This window comes from Cucurbita pepo, chromosome 7, assembly GCF_057944985.1.
Source record: "Cucurbita pepo subsp. pepo isolate OVF chromosome 7, ASM5794498v1, whole genome shotgun sequence".
NCBI lineage: Eukaryota > Viridiplantae > Streptophyta > Magnoliopsida > Cucurbitales > Cucurbitaceae > Cucurbita > Cucurbita pepo.
The window spans coordinates 2,542,912-2,557,960 of record NC_141804.1 but is presented as its reverse complement, the minus strand read 5'-3'; the positions used below and the strand labels follow the sequence as shown (position 1 = coordinate 2,557,960).

General features: G+C 40.8%; 3 protein-coding genes, 1 long non-coding RNA gene and 1 pseudogene across 6 annotated transcripts; 3 read left to right on the top strand and 2 right to left on the bottom strand.

Annotated features, from left to right (window-relative positions):
• The first annotated feature begins 358 nt into the window (after positions 1-358).
• LOC111798933 (CBS domain-containing protein CBSX3, mitochondrial) lies at positions 359-1,341 on the top strand. The gene is made up of 5 exons (XM_023682289.2): positions 359-631; positions 714-792; positions 876-949; positions 1,031-1,091; positions 1,199-1,341. Exons 1-5 carry the CDS (start codon positions 374-376, stop codon positions 1,339-1,341), a joined length of 615 nt encoding a protein of 204 aa, XP_023538057.1. The 5' UTR covers positions 359-373.
• Positions 917-1,267, bottom strand: LOC111798934 (uncharacterized). The gene is made up of 2 exons (XR_015421645.1): positions 1,132-1,267; positions 917-971 (listed from the first exon to the last, which is right to left on the bottom strand). It is a non-coding gene; the product is annotated as an uncharacterized LOC111798934 (long non-coding RNA).
• Positions 1,342-2,152: 811 nt separating the features above from the next.
• On the bottom strand, positions 2,153-4,911 carry LOC111798932 (uncharacterized; annotated as a pseudogene). Its single transcript, XR_015421643.1, has 2 exons — positions 3,626-4,911; positions 2,153-3,305 (listed from the first exon to the last, which is right to left on the bottom strand). The product of XR_015421643.1 is annotated as an uncharacterized LOC111798932 (transcript).
• An 879-nt stretch (positions 4,912-5,790) lies between these two features.
• Positions 5,791-10,246, top strand: LOC111799165 (gamma carbonic anhydrase 1, mitochondrial). Of its 2 annotated transcripts, XR_015421644.1 has the most exons (6): positions 5,791-6,048; positions 6,829-6,972; positions 8,065-8,190; positions 8,347-8,498; positions 9,584-10,043; positions 10,147-10,246. XR_015421644.1 is itself a non-coding variant. In XM_087125392.1 (5 exons), the coding sequence occupies exons 1-5, from the start codon at positions 5,934-5,936 to the stop codon at positions 9,851-9,853; spliced, it is 807 nt and encodes a 268-aa protein (XP_086981518.1). In that variant the 5' UTR covers positions 5,791-5,933; the 3' UTR covers positions 9,854-10,246. The 2 variants fall into 2 exon arrangements, 1 of the variants encoding a protein (XP_086981518.1); XM_087125392.1 differs by having other exon boundaries at positions 9,584-10,246.
• A 1,893-nt stretch (positions 10,247-12,139) lies between these two features.
• Positions 12,140-14,867, top strand: LOC111799162 (uncharacterized). The gene is made up of 8 exons (XM_023682580.2): positions 12,140-12,354; positions 12,764-13,027; positions 13,121-13,192; positions 13,306-13,344; positions 13,566-13,673; positions 13,767-13,864; positions 13,951-14,062; positions 14,443-14,867. The coding sequence occupies exons 1-8, from the start codon at positions 12,199-12,201 to the stop codon at positions 14,689-14,691; spliced, it is 1,098 nt and encodes a 365-aa protein (XP_023538348.1). The 5' UTR covers positions 12,140-12,198; the 3' UTR covers positions 14,692-14,867.
• Positions 14,868-15,049: the final 182 nt, after the last annotated feature.

Here is a 15,049-nt window from a genome sequence, read left to right as displayed (position 1 = left end):
AGATAGAGTTTTAAAGCAGAAGCCCGAAAGGGAAAGCCCAAAGAAGACAATATCTGCTAACGGTGGATTTGAGTCGTTACCCTTAGGACTTGGAATCAATCAAGAACAAGGATTTCCCTAGATTTCAATTAGTGAAGCAAAGAATGTTCATTAATTTGCAATTCTAATTGAAAACTTAGTTAATCATAAACGATGATTGCAAGACATTCTTGTAAAGCAAAGAATAATGCACACACTAATCCAGATATTAGTTTAGTAATGAGATTAACGATGATTGCAAGTTATTCTTGTTTATTCTACTTCAAATCACCATGGAACAACATACCCTTCATCATCAACGGATCTTCCTGTCACATTCCCATCCCAATCCAAAATGCAGGGGATCGTAAGAGCAGTACGATCGTGGCAAGAGACACTAAAGATCGCTATCTCGCAGCACTCGTGCAGGAGAGAAACGAATCAAGTCGAGAAGCTTTTCGAAGGATCCGACTTAGGAGCTTCGTCTTCTATGTTGAAAGGTCTGGAGAACATTTCGGTGGCAGAGATCGTTTCGAGTAAGGGAGATGGAAGTATTGGCTCCCCTTGGCTATCCTGTCGAGCCAATGACACCGCCATTGATGCCGTGCAAAACGTAGCGAGTTCGGTTCAGTTCACATTACCAAAAGCTTGAAAGTTATCTCTGAAGATTGAGGACTCTTTTTGTGTTGATGCAGATGGCTAGAAATAATATTGGATCGTTGGTGGTGCTGAAGCCTGAAGGACAACACATTGCTGGAATTGTAACAGAACGAGGTAAATCAAACGCCAAACAATTTCAAAAACATGGATTAAAAAATTTAAACTTATCAAGAACACTAATAAGCAAACATTAGCAGACTACCTGAAGAAGATAATAGCAGATGGAAGATCTCCCATATACACAAAAGTTGGGGAAATAATGACTTCTGAGGTTAATTTCTGTCTTCCCTAAGCTAAAAACCAGATTTCAAACAACATTTTTCATTCATACATTTCTATTTTTCATGAACAGGACAAGCTAGTAAGCGTAACGTCCGACACGAACATCCTTAAAGCAATGCAGCTAATGACAGGTAAATACTAAATACAGAGTCGTTTATGTTCTGAAATTACCATGAAAATGGGAGTCGGCTCGTTCTCCAGCTGCATCAACGACCATCTAAGTTTTCGACATTTGCAGAGAATCGCATACGACACGTTCCTGTGATAGATGGCAAACTAGTTGGCATGATATCTATAGTAGATGTTGTCAGAGCAGTGGTAGAGCAGCAAAATGGGGAACTCAAACGACTGAATGAGTATATAAAAGGAGAATACTATTGAGAATTATGAACATTGACGAACATATGATTCTATACTACTGTAAAAGCAAACAAGAAAAGAAATCAAAAGAACCTATTATTGTTGAAGCAAGTGATGAAATCCTTATATTTTGCATGCATATATCCATTGAACAACATGAAAATACGAACCAGAGATGATTAATATGAAAATATTAGTTCATTATGCAGTGGCATACCCGACATAGAACACGAGATGATATATGTAACCATAGAATGCATGACATCGAAGGTATAAACATTTAGGAGAAGAAAAACAAAGATAAATAGCCAAAACTCACCATTAGCAGATACTGTCGGCTTTGGCTCGTTACGTATCGCCGTTAGTCTCACGGTTTTAAAATGCGTCTACTAGGAAGAGGTTTCCACATCCTTATAAGGAATGCTTCGTTTCCCTCTTCAACCGATGTAGGATTTCACAATCCACCCCCTAGGGGGCCAGGACGCTCGGTGTCTGTCTCTGATACCATTTGTAACAGCCCAAACTCACCGCTAGTAGATATTGTCCGCTTTGGCCCATTACGTACCACCGTCAGCCTCACAGTTTCAAAACGTGTCTACTAGGGAGAGGTTTCCACACCCTTATAAAGAATATTTCGTTCTCCTCTCCAACCGACGTGGAATCTCACAATCAATCTACCTTCTGAAGTAAAAAAAACAAAATAATACACCAAGGTCAGAGATGGATAAGGAAAAACTCGGGTTTAACCTATATTCGAGTGAAGGAAAACAACACAGCCTTGAAAACAAATGCTGAGATGCAAATTTTCCATCGAGATTCCATTCAATTCAATCTTTCCAGCCACTAGCTTTGCCATAGATCGCTAGTTGATGATAAATATTCACATCTTTACCAGTTAGCTACGGATTATCGATAAATTTATGAACGGTCGAGATTTCTCAAGGCAGTGTCCTGCCACGAAGAGCTTGAGATGTCGTCAAAGCCATTTGAAGTGGTTGGGATGCAGTAAAACCCTTAGCCTCCATAAGGCCCTGCATTCTTTTAGCATCCTGCACAAAGCCACCAGCTATAAGTCCATTTATGATCCTTTCGAATTCACCATGTCCCAACTCATCCTTTTTAGCATCCAATACCCCGAGCGCTTGTAGCGCCTTTTTCTCAACCCCAGCTCTCGAGTACATATCACAGAGGCTAATATGAACCTTAAGAGGCACGGCATCTCCCTGTGCGCCGATCTTGCCTAATAGCTGCTCAGCTTCATCAACCAGCTGCAACTTACCTAACCAATCTACAAGAGCAGCATAAGTCTCAACCCCTGGCTCAAACCCATCCTTTTCGAGCTGTAGTAAAAGATTCAGAGCCTTGTCCAACAGGTTCTTCTTTCCATAGGCTGCAACCATACTTGCAGTGCACCTGTCATCAGGCCTGTGCCCGATTTTTATCATGTAGTCAAAATTGTTCCTTGCCTGATCAGGATCACCAGCTAGCCCATATGTCTCAACAAGTAATGTACATGACTCCAAACTTGGCGAGATGCCAGAAAATTGCATCGTCGCAGCAATTCCTCCAGCGCCACTGATATCACCACGTTGCGAAAATGACCTTAGCAATGCCATGTAAATATCCTTGCTTGGTTTAATGTCCCTTGCTTCCATTTCTCTCATCATCGATTCGCCCAACTTTGGTTGTCCAGTGTTCACAAATGCCATTATCATGGAATTATAAACCTTCTCATCCGGTTGGAAGCCGTGACTCCTCAATGTATCAAACGCTTCCTTTGCACGATCAAGGTTTCCCACCTTGCTATACATATGAACCAAAACTGTGGCTGTTAAAATGTCTGGTGTAATGCCTTTCTCATTCATCATCTTAAGAACCCTCTCAGCATCCTCTAGACGATTCTCTTTAGCATGGACATCGACAAGCTTAGAGTAGTCACGGATGTTGGTCTCGAAAGATTCTTCATTCAAAAGAAGCTCTGCTACCTTCATTCATCATAATCAACAAATTCAAATCAGGGTCTTGCAAATTGCAAACATTATGTCGTTCTATCTAATGTGGTGTAGAAAAAGTATTATCATTGATAAACACCTTAACATCACTCATGCATAGCGCCAGAAATCTAAAGCTTGTTGCTATTTCAGAACTCAAAATCTATGGCATATTCTATATATATGACATTCAAAACGAAAGGAACCAAGAGATTATAAATGCAGCTTCTTCTACCCTGTTTAAATATGAAACTGAGAACAAGAATTATCCAAGAACACAAGGCAAAAGGGGAAGAATAAGAGAGATTTCTTACCTTCAAGTATAAGAATCTGTTCTTATCATTCAATTTATCAAGTAAGGTAATCCAGTCAATCCTAGTAGGTTGAAGAAGCTCTGTCCATTCAGCCATTAATGGAGATGGGTCATCGTTCTCGTTTAGTGAAAGAATTCTCTCTGTGATCAATTTGCATTTCCCAGAAATTGGCTTTGGTTCTTGAGGCCATATCACCTCCTCTGCCTCGTGGATTTTGTCTGCTACTTCGCTCCACTTTGGATCAGATAAATCAAGACCATAAATCTTGTACTTGATCTTCCCTCGCCTCTTGGGAATAGAAACAGGCTCGGATTTCTCAACGGATGCAGCCTCCTCTGCACCACTGGGAGAGGCATTAGCCTCTTTCTTGAGCTGCTCCAAACTCTCATAAAACTCGCTTTCCTCCATTTTCTCACGAGCCCATTTGAACCTGAAGTCCCTTAGCATATCCCCTCGAATACCAACTTCCCCAGCAAACCTACACATTTCCTGAACTTCCTCAGATAGCAGAAAACCCTTCATTTTTCTCCTTCTTTGTAGCCTTCTTCATATCATCCAAAACCATGTTGCTAACTTCGCTTACTGTCTTCCACAAATCCTCACTTAGGTCCCAATCTGGATTACCAGTTGAAGTCCTTAACGATTGCTCAAAGCTACCCTTCTCCATTTCAGATACCACTTTTTCAACAATCATCAAAAGCATTGCATCAACTGTTTGCTTATCATAGTCCGGAAATGCTTCAGATATCTTCCCGCGCATGATCCAGACAAATCTGGATAAGAACTCATTCATTGATCCATCATGATCCTCAATGTCTGATGACTCCAGTTTCGGCTCAATTGCTGTATCGCTCAACTTAGTTGCAGTGAAGTGAATGCACCTACTGAAAATTGAATTGGATTTGCAGAGCTCAGGATTTTCGACAGGAATTGAAGAACAGCGACTGAATTTTGGATCAAGCAAAGAAAATGAAGGTGTTGCGATGAATGTCCGAGTGACATTGCTTTTGACATCCGATTGGCGATGCAGTATGTTTCCATTGATTCTCGAAAATTTCTTCAGTGTTTGACGAAGGAGTAAACGGTTTAGGCTCATCTTCGGTCCCTTGGGAAAAACCGAGAGTGTACCCTCTCTGTTTCAGTTCGCCGTCGGACTAAGCTTGTCTCCTCTTCGGCATCAAGTGAAGCAGAAAATGAAGAAAGGAGATGAGCTTGAGAGGAAAAAAATGGAAGAAAAATTTTTGCTGGCCGGCCGGTGAGAGATCAATAACCTCCCGCCGATGAAATTTCCGATGCGTCGGTCCGCTTTACCTGGTGGAAGACAAATGAGCGTTAATTGGTCGGCTTGGCTTCAGTTTCAGGCTCCATTTTTACTTCGTCGGATTGTTTCTAGGGTTCTAGGACGACTTGGGCTCGTGCTCGGGCTTGGACTTGGACTTGGTCTTGGTCTCGGGCTAGGCCAAGCGCTTGGTCTTGGGCTTGGATTTACGCTCGGTCTTCGTCTAGGTCTTGGGCTTGATATTGGGCTCGGGCTTGGACTTCGGCTTGGGCTCGGGATTGGTCTTGGTCTCGGCTTTGGGCTCGGACTAAAGCTTGGGCTTGGTCTTGGGCTTAGTCTTGGGCTCGGGCTTGAGCTTGGATTTCGCCTTGGGCTCGGGCTCGGGCTTGTATTGGACTTAAGCTCGGGGGCTTGGGCTCGGGTTGGACTCTGGATTGGGCTCGGGCTTGGGCCTGGACTTGGTATTGGGCTCGGGCTTGGTCCTGGGCTCGGTCTTGGTCTTGGACTATGGATGGGCTTGGGCTCGGGATTGGACTTGGACTCTGTCTCGGGCTTGGGCTCGGTCTTGGGCTTGGTCTCGGATTGGTCTTGGACTTGGTCTTGGGCTCAGTCTTGGGCTTGGTCTCGGATTTGGTCTTGGGCTTGGGCTTGGTTTTGGACTACGGCTCGGGCTCGGGCTTAGGCTCGGGTTCGATCTTGGGCTTGGGCTCGGACTTGGTCTTGGGCTCGGGCTTGGTTTTTCATTGTTTTTAACTGTTTTAAAAAATCAATATATAAAAAAAAATTGGTAAAAAAAAATCATAAATAGACTTCAAATGCCACCGTTTCAGTAGTTGAATTACTAATTTGCCCTTCAGTGTGTGGGATATTCTATTCTACCCTTGTGCTGCATTCCCATTTCTTCCTCGTAGCTCTGCTGCCTTTCTCCTTCCATTTCAAAGCAGTCACAAGAAGAAGCCCAAAACCTCCCAGTGATTTTGGTTGCCTCTGAATTGCGCGATACCAGTGAGGAGGAGGACGAAGAAGACGATGGGAACTCTGGGGAAAGCCATTTACACCGTTGGATTTTGGATCCGTGAGACGGGTCAGGCAATCGATCGCCTTGGCTGCCGCCTCCAAGGGAGGTATTTCTTTCAAGAACAGCGTAAGCATTTTCTTTTAATCAAACCATGTTTCTCTAGTTTCAGATCTTTTCCTCTTGGTTTTGACTTCCATCTGGATATGGTCTAGGAGTATTGTTATTCTGACTCGATCAGCTTGTGGAAATTGTGGAAATTGTGGAACTGCTAATTTGATTGACGAGAGATGGCTGCTCGTCGTGGAATATACATTTTATGAGTCGTGCAGTGTGTGTATGTGTGTGTTTAATCTTAACAGTATTGAATAGTTACGCAAGGGTTCCCGTCGATTGACTTCTCCATTTGTGTAGTGTCTGGGGTTTCGTGTATTAGGTTTACGGGTATGTACGCGAATTCCTTGGGGATTTTTATTAGAATTGTTGATTACCCACCACGTAACAGTGCATCCACACGTCTTCATCGACGTTGTTTTTTAACTTGAAGACTGAGAGCTAACGATCGAGACTTTTTGCTATTTGGACACATACTTCGTGAAATGGTTCATGCATTGATCAACGTAAGATGAATGCTTCTATTGTTTCCGAAGAGAGTGTGTCAAATGCGGCCAAAACGATACTTACTGCGATATTATGGAATCCTTATTTACAATTGCAGATGTACTTTGGGTATCATAGTTCTAGCGAAATGTCTAATTGTAAATGGTACTGAAACACATTTCTTTTTAGATTTGCTTCATTTTCTGTTATATATTGGTTGTTCTGGTACCTCAATTTGTTTATTAGTTCCCCTTTTTTGTTCTATCATCTTGATACCTGATAGTCTAATATGCCTAAGGTTTCGTGCAGTGTCTAGGCATCGAACTTTGATGAACGTATTTGATAAGGCTCCTGTTGTTGACAAGGACGCATTTGTGGCTCCAAGTGCATCCATTATTGGGGATGTCCAAGTTGGAAGTGGATCATCTATTTGGTATGGATGCGTTTTGAGAGGTAAAACCTATGTGAGAGACTCGTTTACAGTTACAGCATTTTTCTAGTCTGATAAGTAACACGCTTTGAAAGGTTTGGACTCTCTAAAAATTTTTCCATATTAAACTTGTCACATTATTGTATTGACATCAAGTTTCTTACATTTTCACTGATGACAAATATACCGTCTCGATATCCAATAACATCCTTGATATTACCCGTGCCAATTTTCCTTACACAACGCGAAGGTGTTTGTGACAAACTAATGTAGTGACAGTTTGTGTTATTGGATATGTTGGGTATTGTTGTTGTTGGATGATGAAAGTGATGAAAGTCCCACATCGGCTAATTTAGGGAATGTTCATAGGTTTATAATCAAAGAATACTCTCTCCATTGGTTTGAGGCCTTTTGGGGAAGCCCAAAGCAAAGCCATAAGAGATTATGCTCAAAGTGGACAATATCATATCATTGTGGAGAGTCGTGTTCATCTAACATGGTATCAGAGCCATGCCCTAAACTTAGTCGTGCCAATAAATTGGTAAATCCTCAAATGTCGAACAAAGGACTCCAAAAGAAAAAGAGTCAACCCTCCTCGAAGGCATAGTAAAAAAATGACTAAGATTCCAAAGGAGTCGAGCCTCGATTAAGGGGAGGCGTACTTTATTCGAGGGGAGGTGTTGGATGATGAAAGTGATGAAAGTCCCACATCGGCTAATTTAGGGAATGTTCATGGGTTTATAATCAAAGAATACTCTCTCCATTGGTTTGAGGCCTTTTGGGGAAGCCCAAAGCAAAGCCATGAGAGTTTATGCTCAAAGTGGACAATATCATACCATTGTGGAGAGTCGTGTTCATCTAACGGTTGTGATTTTTAAAAATAATTATTTGTTTGATCTCTTTATTAATCATTAACACACTTCCGGGGACTGTTATGCACTCTACGTGCTTTAAATATATATGTAGATACGTCTTTTCTTCTCGAAAAAAAGAATATATATATCTTCAGGCACGACTTTTAATTTATATCATGTTAGGCTTGTTAGCTCATGACATTACTTTTTCATAGACACTTTTTAAGCTCTGTTCCATAACTTAATTATCAATTTCACTAGGTGACGCGAACAGCATCAGTGTGGGATCTGGAACCAACATACAGGACAATTCCCTTGTGCACGTGGCAAAATCTAATCTAAGTGGAAAGGTTTTGCCGACTATCATTGGCGACAATGTCACCATAGGTGTGTGTACTTTGCCTGTGTTATCTTAGCTACAGCCTATAATATATTTGTTGCTGATTCATTTTGCCTGTATACTGTGAGCAACTGACCATACTGAGGTTGCACATGTTGTTGTTTTTTAATTTTTCTTACTTAAAGAAAGTTTGAACTTGACAGGTCACAGTGCTGTATTACATGGCTGCACCGTTGAGGACGAGGCTTTTATTGGGACGGGGGCAATGTTGCTTGATGGCTCCATTGTTGAGAAGAATGCTATGGTAGCTGCTGGAGCTCTTGTGAGGCAGAATACTAAGATCCCCTCCGGAGAGGTATTTATCAACATTTTTTTAATTAAGAAAACATATTTTCCATGAAAAAGGAAGACAGAATGAATGAAAGAAAATAATTTTGAACCATAAATAAGAAAAAAAAGAACAAGAAAAAGTGAGATATACGTCCTGGTTACAAAAAACAACCCTAAACCAGGGTTGGTCAAGAAACGATTTAAATTACGAAGACTTGTGAAACGTTTTTTGTTCGTCATGAAACAGTCTGGCATTTCTATCTATGTACAATCCCAAAGTACTTTGGCTTTGTTGTTATATTTTTCATTAGACACTCTGTGATGTCCTCAAAAAGCGACCCAAATATAGAAAGAATGTGCCACTCAATCATGGCAAAATCAGTGTAGAAATAGATGTTTGCATCGTTTTCTCGATCTCTTTTACATGAAGCGGGCAAGATGTAGATATATAAAGTGTGAGATCCGACATCAGTTGGGGAAGAGAACGAAACACCCTTTATAAGGGTGTGGAAACTTCTCCCTAGCAGATGCATTTTAAAAACCTTGAGGGAAAGTCCGAAAGAGAAAGCCCAAAGAGAACAATATTCGATAGTGGTGGGCTTGGGCCGTTACATAAAGATTCCATCTTTGAGTTCTATCATGCGTATTTAAACTCCTGAATTTAGGTCTTGCAAATCAAATCAAGGTTAGTTGAATTACACAAAAAGATTCATTTCAATCTGTTGCCAAAGCTATCCTTTCCATTGGGAAAATCCAGTTCATACCTCTATCAAATAGATTCATTCTTAAATCCAAATCTCGACTTTCGGAGTTCCATACCTCTGATAAATTCCCTTTAGTACTGGGCATTGAGCAGAGAGTCATCTGGAAAAGAGGCTTTATATTAACCAATATATCTTCCCGAAACCTAATATTCGTCGTCTTCTTTTTTTAATTACAAGAGCACCTATAAGGCTACAAAATAACGAACAGCTTAGCTGCGGTTCCCCTGGATATTAATCCTCAATGATCTCTTAATTGGAACTTGGAACAATCTGATCTCGACTTGCATTCGAGCTTGCGCTTAGGCTTCTATCTAAGCTTGAGCCTTACCATGATGTTTATTTGCAGGTATGGGGAGGCAATCCAGCAAAATTCCTCAGAAAGCTCACTGATGAAGAGAGAGCTTTCATATCTCAGTCTGCCACCAATTACTCGGACCTTGCACAGGTTCACGCAGCTGAAAATGCCAAGCCTTTTGATAAAATCGAGTTTGAGAAGGCGCTTCGCAAGAAGTTCACTCGCAAGGACGAAGAATATGACTCAACGCTCGGTGTTGTTCATGAAACACCCCCTGAGCTCGCCCACCCTGATAAAGATCCCAAGCCTTTGCAGAAATAAGCCACCCTTTCGTTCAATCTCGAGTCGTTTTAGCTGATGAGGAGAGGAATATTTTAGCACCACATGCAAAAACACAAAAAGAGTACTTGCATAATAATATCGATCATCTTCTACAGCAGAATCATAGCTCCCAACCACTTTGGCTGTTGGTTTTACTGCTCAGGATGAAACTGACTTCATAAAGTAGAATGTAAGTTCTTGAACATCCAATATTTTTTTTTCCCAATCATTTAGCTCATATGTTATTTTGAAGCATTTGATGTTAAAAGAGTGTCTGAAATTGACTTCTACAGTGGTGTGGAAGCTGCTGAGGCTTGGATTTTACTTCTCACTTTGTTTGTTAAAGTACTTGGACTCGTCGGCATTTACGTTATAACATTATATTTCGGAGTATGAATATTTGGTCCAGGTAGTCGAGGCTTTAATGAGCTGAATGAAAGTGATCGTGAGGATATAAAAAGTTTTCATTCGGTGGCTCGATTATAGCAATTTTAAAGATAAGTGTGTCTTGTTGGATTTGTAGGGACTATCTTCACTCAAGTAATTCAAGAGGATAACGTGACCATGTTCCAGTAACCATGTTCTAACTATCTAATGTCGAATCCAAAATATAAAAAGTAGAGATATTTTAACCGGATCGAGTTATGTTTTATGTATATATTTCATTTTGGTCTTACGAAATTGAAAATTAATTATTATAATCAAATAGGTCTCTATTTATTGATATTAAAATTTTAAGGTTTAAAAACATTTATACAAGGCATGAAACACTACTTTACAAAATAATACAAAAAAAAAATAATATTTTGAAGCCTTTTTCATGTTGCTTTATTAGGTACGATGATAGAGAAATATGATTAGTTGTCAACTTTTCATTACCCGATAGTATATGTTGTCGTCTTTTTGCTTGTATCACAAACACCAATTTTAATCTCTCAAATCTTGCTTTCAAAACTCTTTTTCGAAATCTCTGTGCCCCTGTTTTTTAAAACTTTCTTCTTGAATCGAGGCTCGAGCATACGTTGCTTGGTCGTAGGCGACGCAAAACGAACGAAATCTCTCTGCCCCCATTTTCTAAAACTTTCTTCTTGAGTTGGGGCTAGAGGCTCGAGCATACGTCGCTTGCCCGTAGGCGACGCAAGAATGAACGAAATCTCTCTGCCCCCATTTTCTAAAACTTTCTTCTTGAATTGGGACTAGAAGCTCGAGCATACGTTGCTTGGCCGTAGGCGACGCAAGAACAAATGAAATCTCTCTACTCCCGTTTTCTAAAACTTTCTTCTTGAATTGGGGCTAGAGGCTCGAGCATACGTCACTTGGCCGTAGGCGACGCAAGAACGAATGAAATCTCTCTACTCCCGTTTTCTAAAACTTTCTTCTTGAATTAGGGCTAGAGGCTCGAGCATACGTCACTTGGCCATAGGTGACGCAAGAACGAACGAACGAAATCTCTCTACCCCCATTTTCTAAAACTTTCTTCTTGAATCGGGGCTAGAGGCTCGAGCATACGTCGCTTGGCCGTAGGCGACGCAAGAACGAACGAAATCTCTCTGCTCCCGTTTTCTAAAACTTTCTTCTTGAATCGGGGTCAGAGGCTCGAGCATACGTCGCTTGGTCGTAGGCAACGCAAGAACGAACGAAATCTCTCTGGTCCCATTTTCTAAAACTTTCTTCTTGAATTGGGGCTAGAGGCTCGAGCATACGTCGCTTGGCCGTAGGTGACGCAAGAACGAACGAACGAAATCTCTCTACCCCCATTTTCTAAAACTTTCTTCTTGAATCGAGGCTAGAGGCTCGAGCATACGTCGCTTGGCCGTAGGCGACGCAAGAACGAATGAAATCTCTCTGCCCTCGTTTTCTACAACCTTTTTCTTGAATCAGGGTCAGAGGCTCGAGTATACGTCGATTAACCGCAAGCGAAGCAAGAACGAATTGACTTAATCCACTTGTTGGTAAGAAATGTTTGATAACAATTTAAGCGTATAACTACTATTTTAATAATATATATATATATATTTTAAAGAATAAAATAGGTGGACGCCATATATTATTGGAACTAAAAAAAAATATTATAATAAAATAAAATATGGTGCCTAATTAATGGGGGGAAGAAATAGATTATGTAAAATTGTAAAATTCCAAAAAAGGGTATAAGAATGGAGTAAACACCAAGATGTAGGGAGGGCAATTTGGGGAAAGTGAGTCATAATTGAGTTGGGTTCTCTCTTTTGTGGAGAGGTCTCTGGTCCCATGGCTCAGAGATTCCCTTCCACGGAGTTCTATATAATGAATGGTAATGAAAATGGCAAAAAGGGCAGAGAAAACAGGGTCTTAAATCCACGAAAATGGGAGCCGAGCCTTTGCTTCCCACTGCCAATGAGTCTCAACCCGCCGCCCCTCTTATTCTTGGTCTTCAACCCGCTGCCCTCATCGACCATGTTGCCCGTGTCGATCCCTCTCTTCTCGATCGAATTCCCGGCGACCGCGGTGGCTCAATGCCTGTAAACTTACTTTTTTTTATTTCTATCGCTCAATTACGTCTTCTGTTCTGGAATTCCTTGATTTTAAGATTAGGATTTTATTGACTCGTTTGTGTTTTTGATTGATCTTTGATCGGTGCGAGCGGATTCTGCTTCTGGTGTTGTTTTTGTTTCTTTACCCTATTATTGCATCGTTTTATCATTATCGTTATTCTGTGTGATTTTAGAACTGATTTTATAGTGTTCTGTGCAATTGGATTTCGAAGCGGTGGTGTTGTTTTTGTTCTTCACTTTTATGAGTTTGGCTGGTTGGTGTTCTTGTGATTTTATGTTTTACTCGTAATTTGTGCTGAATTTCGTCTGTTTAAGTTTCTTTTCATGCATTCTGTTCATTGTTTATATATATATATATATATATATATGGATTTAGGTGGGAATGGAAGAGCTTGAGAATATACTGAGGGAGGTGAAATCATATATCCTTTCCTCGCCTGATGTGCTGACTTCTTTCAAGACAATAGCGGGGGGAAGTGTTGCCAACACAATTCGAGGATTGAGTGCGGGGTTTGGAGTCAGCTGTGGAATTATTGGCGCCTATGGCGATGATCAGCAAGGAAAATTGTTTGTCTGTAACATGAGCTCCAATGGGGTCAATCTCTCAAGATTGAGGATGATTAAAGGTCCCACAGCTCAGGTCTGCTTCTCCTTTAATGGAGGGGTATCCAAATTTGCATTCTGTGTTTATGTATTTTAAAGTTCTGAGAATGTATTGTGAATTATTCGGCAGTGTGTTTGCCTGGTCGATGCAATGGGAAATCGCACAATGCGACCCTCTCTCTCAAGTGCAGTCAAAGTTCAGGTATATTATCTCTTCGATTCGGAGTTCGTGATTCTTTGTTCGTGCGTGATTCTATATGCGTTTTGGATATAAACAGGTTAACTTAGATGGCTATCTGTTTTGGCATCTTTCAGGCAAATGAACTGACTAGAGATGACTTCAAAGGAGCTAAGGTTAGCATACTCACATCTTTATGTTCTTGTATAGCGGCCAGAATCGAAAATGGATCATGAACATATTATTCATTTTAAGAACTTCCTTTTCTGCCTTCACTCTCATATTTATGTTCTTTGATCATCCTGTTATGTCAAATCTTGTCAACTGATATCATTCTATTGAATCAATTGCCACACTTGAAAGATTCTTGTCTTGTCTTGCCATGTCTTTGTTGCAGTGGCTTGTAATGAGATATAGTATATTTAACATGGAAGTTATTGAAGCGGCTGTAAAGATGGCCAAACAAGAGAAAGTTTTTGTATCCTTGGATTTGGCCAGTTTCGAGGTATATTCTTTGACGACATGAGCTTCCTTTTAGTTTCGAAGAAGAAGTTGTTATTTGTTCAATAAAGAGTCTCACGTATCGATGTTTGGCCAGATGGTTCGGGATTTTAGATCGCCTCTTCTCCAGCTACTAGAGTCTGGGGATATAGACCTTTGCTTTGCGAATGAGGACGAAGCAAAAGAGTTGATAGGGTGATGATAGCCATTGCTTTCGAACTTGGCTACTTTAGCTCTAGGGTGATGGCCTTAATTTCTGATACTATGTTTAATCTTTACAGTGGTGAGAAAGATGCTGATCCTGAAGTTGCTCTAGAATTTCTTGCGAAGCACTGTCAATGGGCTGTCGTGACATTAGGCGCCAATGGTTGTATCGCTAAGCACGGAAAAGAGGTTAGAGATTCACCTTTCACCTTTTGTGTCACATGTGATGATCTTGAAAGACATTAGATTACCTTCTCATCTCATGAAGTGATGAGAACAATCAAAACCAGTTTCTTAAGCCTACACATGGATATTTGAACCCTTAATGTTTGCACACTTTCTTGCACAATAGGACAGGAAAGTTTCTCGATGCAACATCGAGCGAATCCTCTGTTTATGTTTGCACACTTTCTTGCACAATAGGACAGGAAAGTTGCTCGATGCCTGCATCGAGCAAATCCTCTGTTTTTTCCTATACTGGTTTTGATTCGTAGTTTGCCCAAAACGACATACAAAGTCAAGAGATCACTGTGAAATCAAAGTGTTTCTGAATGCATATGGACTTTCAGATTGTCCGAGTTCCAGCAATAGGGGAATCAAAGGCGACCGATGCCACCGGAGCAGGCGACCTGTTTGCGAGCGGATTTTTGTACGGATTAGTGAAGGGATTGTCTCTGGAGAAATGCTGTCAATTGGGGTCGTGCAGCGGTGGTTCTGTTATCCGTTCACTCGGGGGTGAGGTCACCCCAGAGAATTGGCAATGGATGCACAAACATTTGCAGATCAAAGGGCTTCCTGTCCAAGAGATCCCTCAATGATCAATCATTTTTCTCATGTCACTATCATTGTCCCATCCATTTCCATTATCATGAATTTTGTCTTTTAAACAGGCATCTCTTTCATTATTGGGATGGCTGAACTTTCCTCCAAATTTCATGGAAGGATAAGTAATTTGAAGTCTTTGATAATCTCTGGCATATGGCTTTTATGCTTATATTATACCTGTGTGTATGTATTTATTTAAGTAACACATCGCCAATGATAAGTGGTAAGCCATTCATGCAAACCTGTCCTAGGGCTCATATCCATAAAAATCAGTCAGCTACTGGTGGGCCTCAAGAATCAGTTCATCATGATCTTCCTCCTTCATGCAATTCAATATCAATCTAACACTAA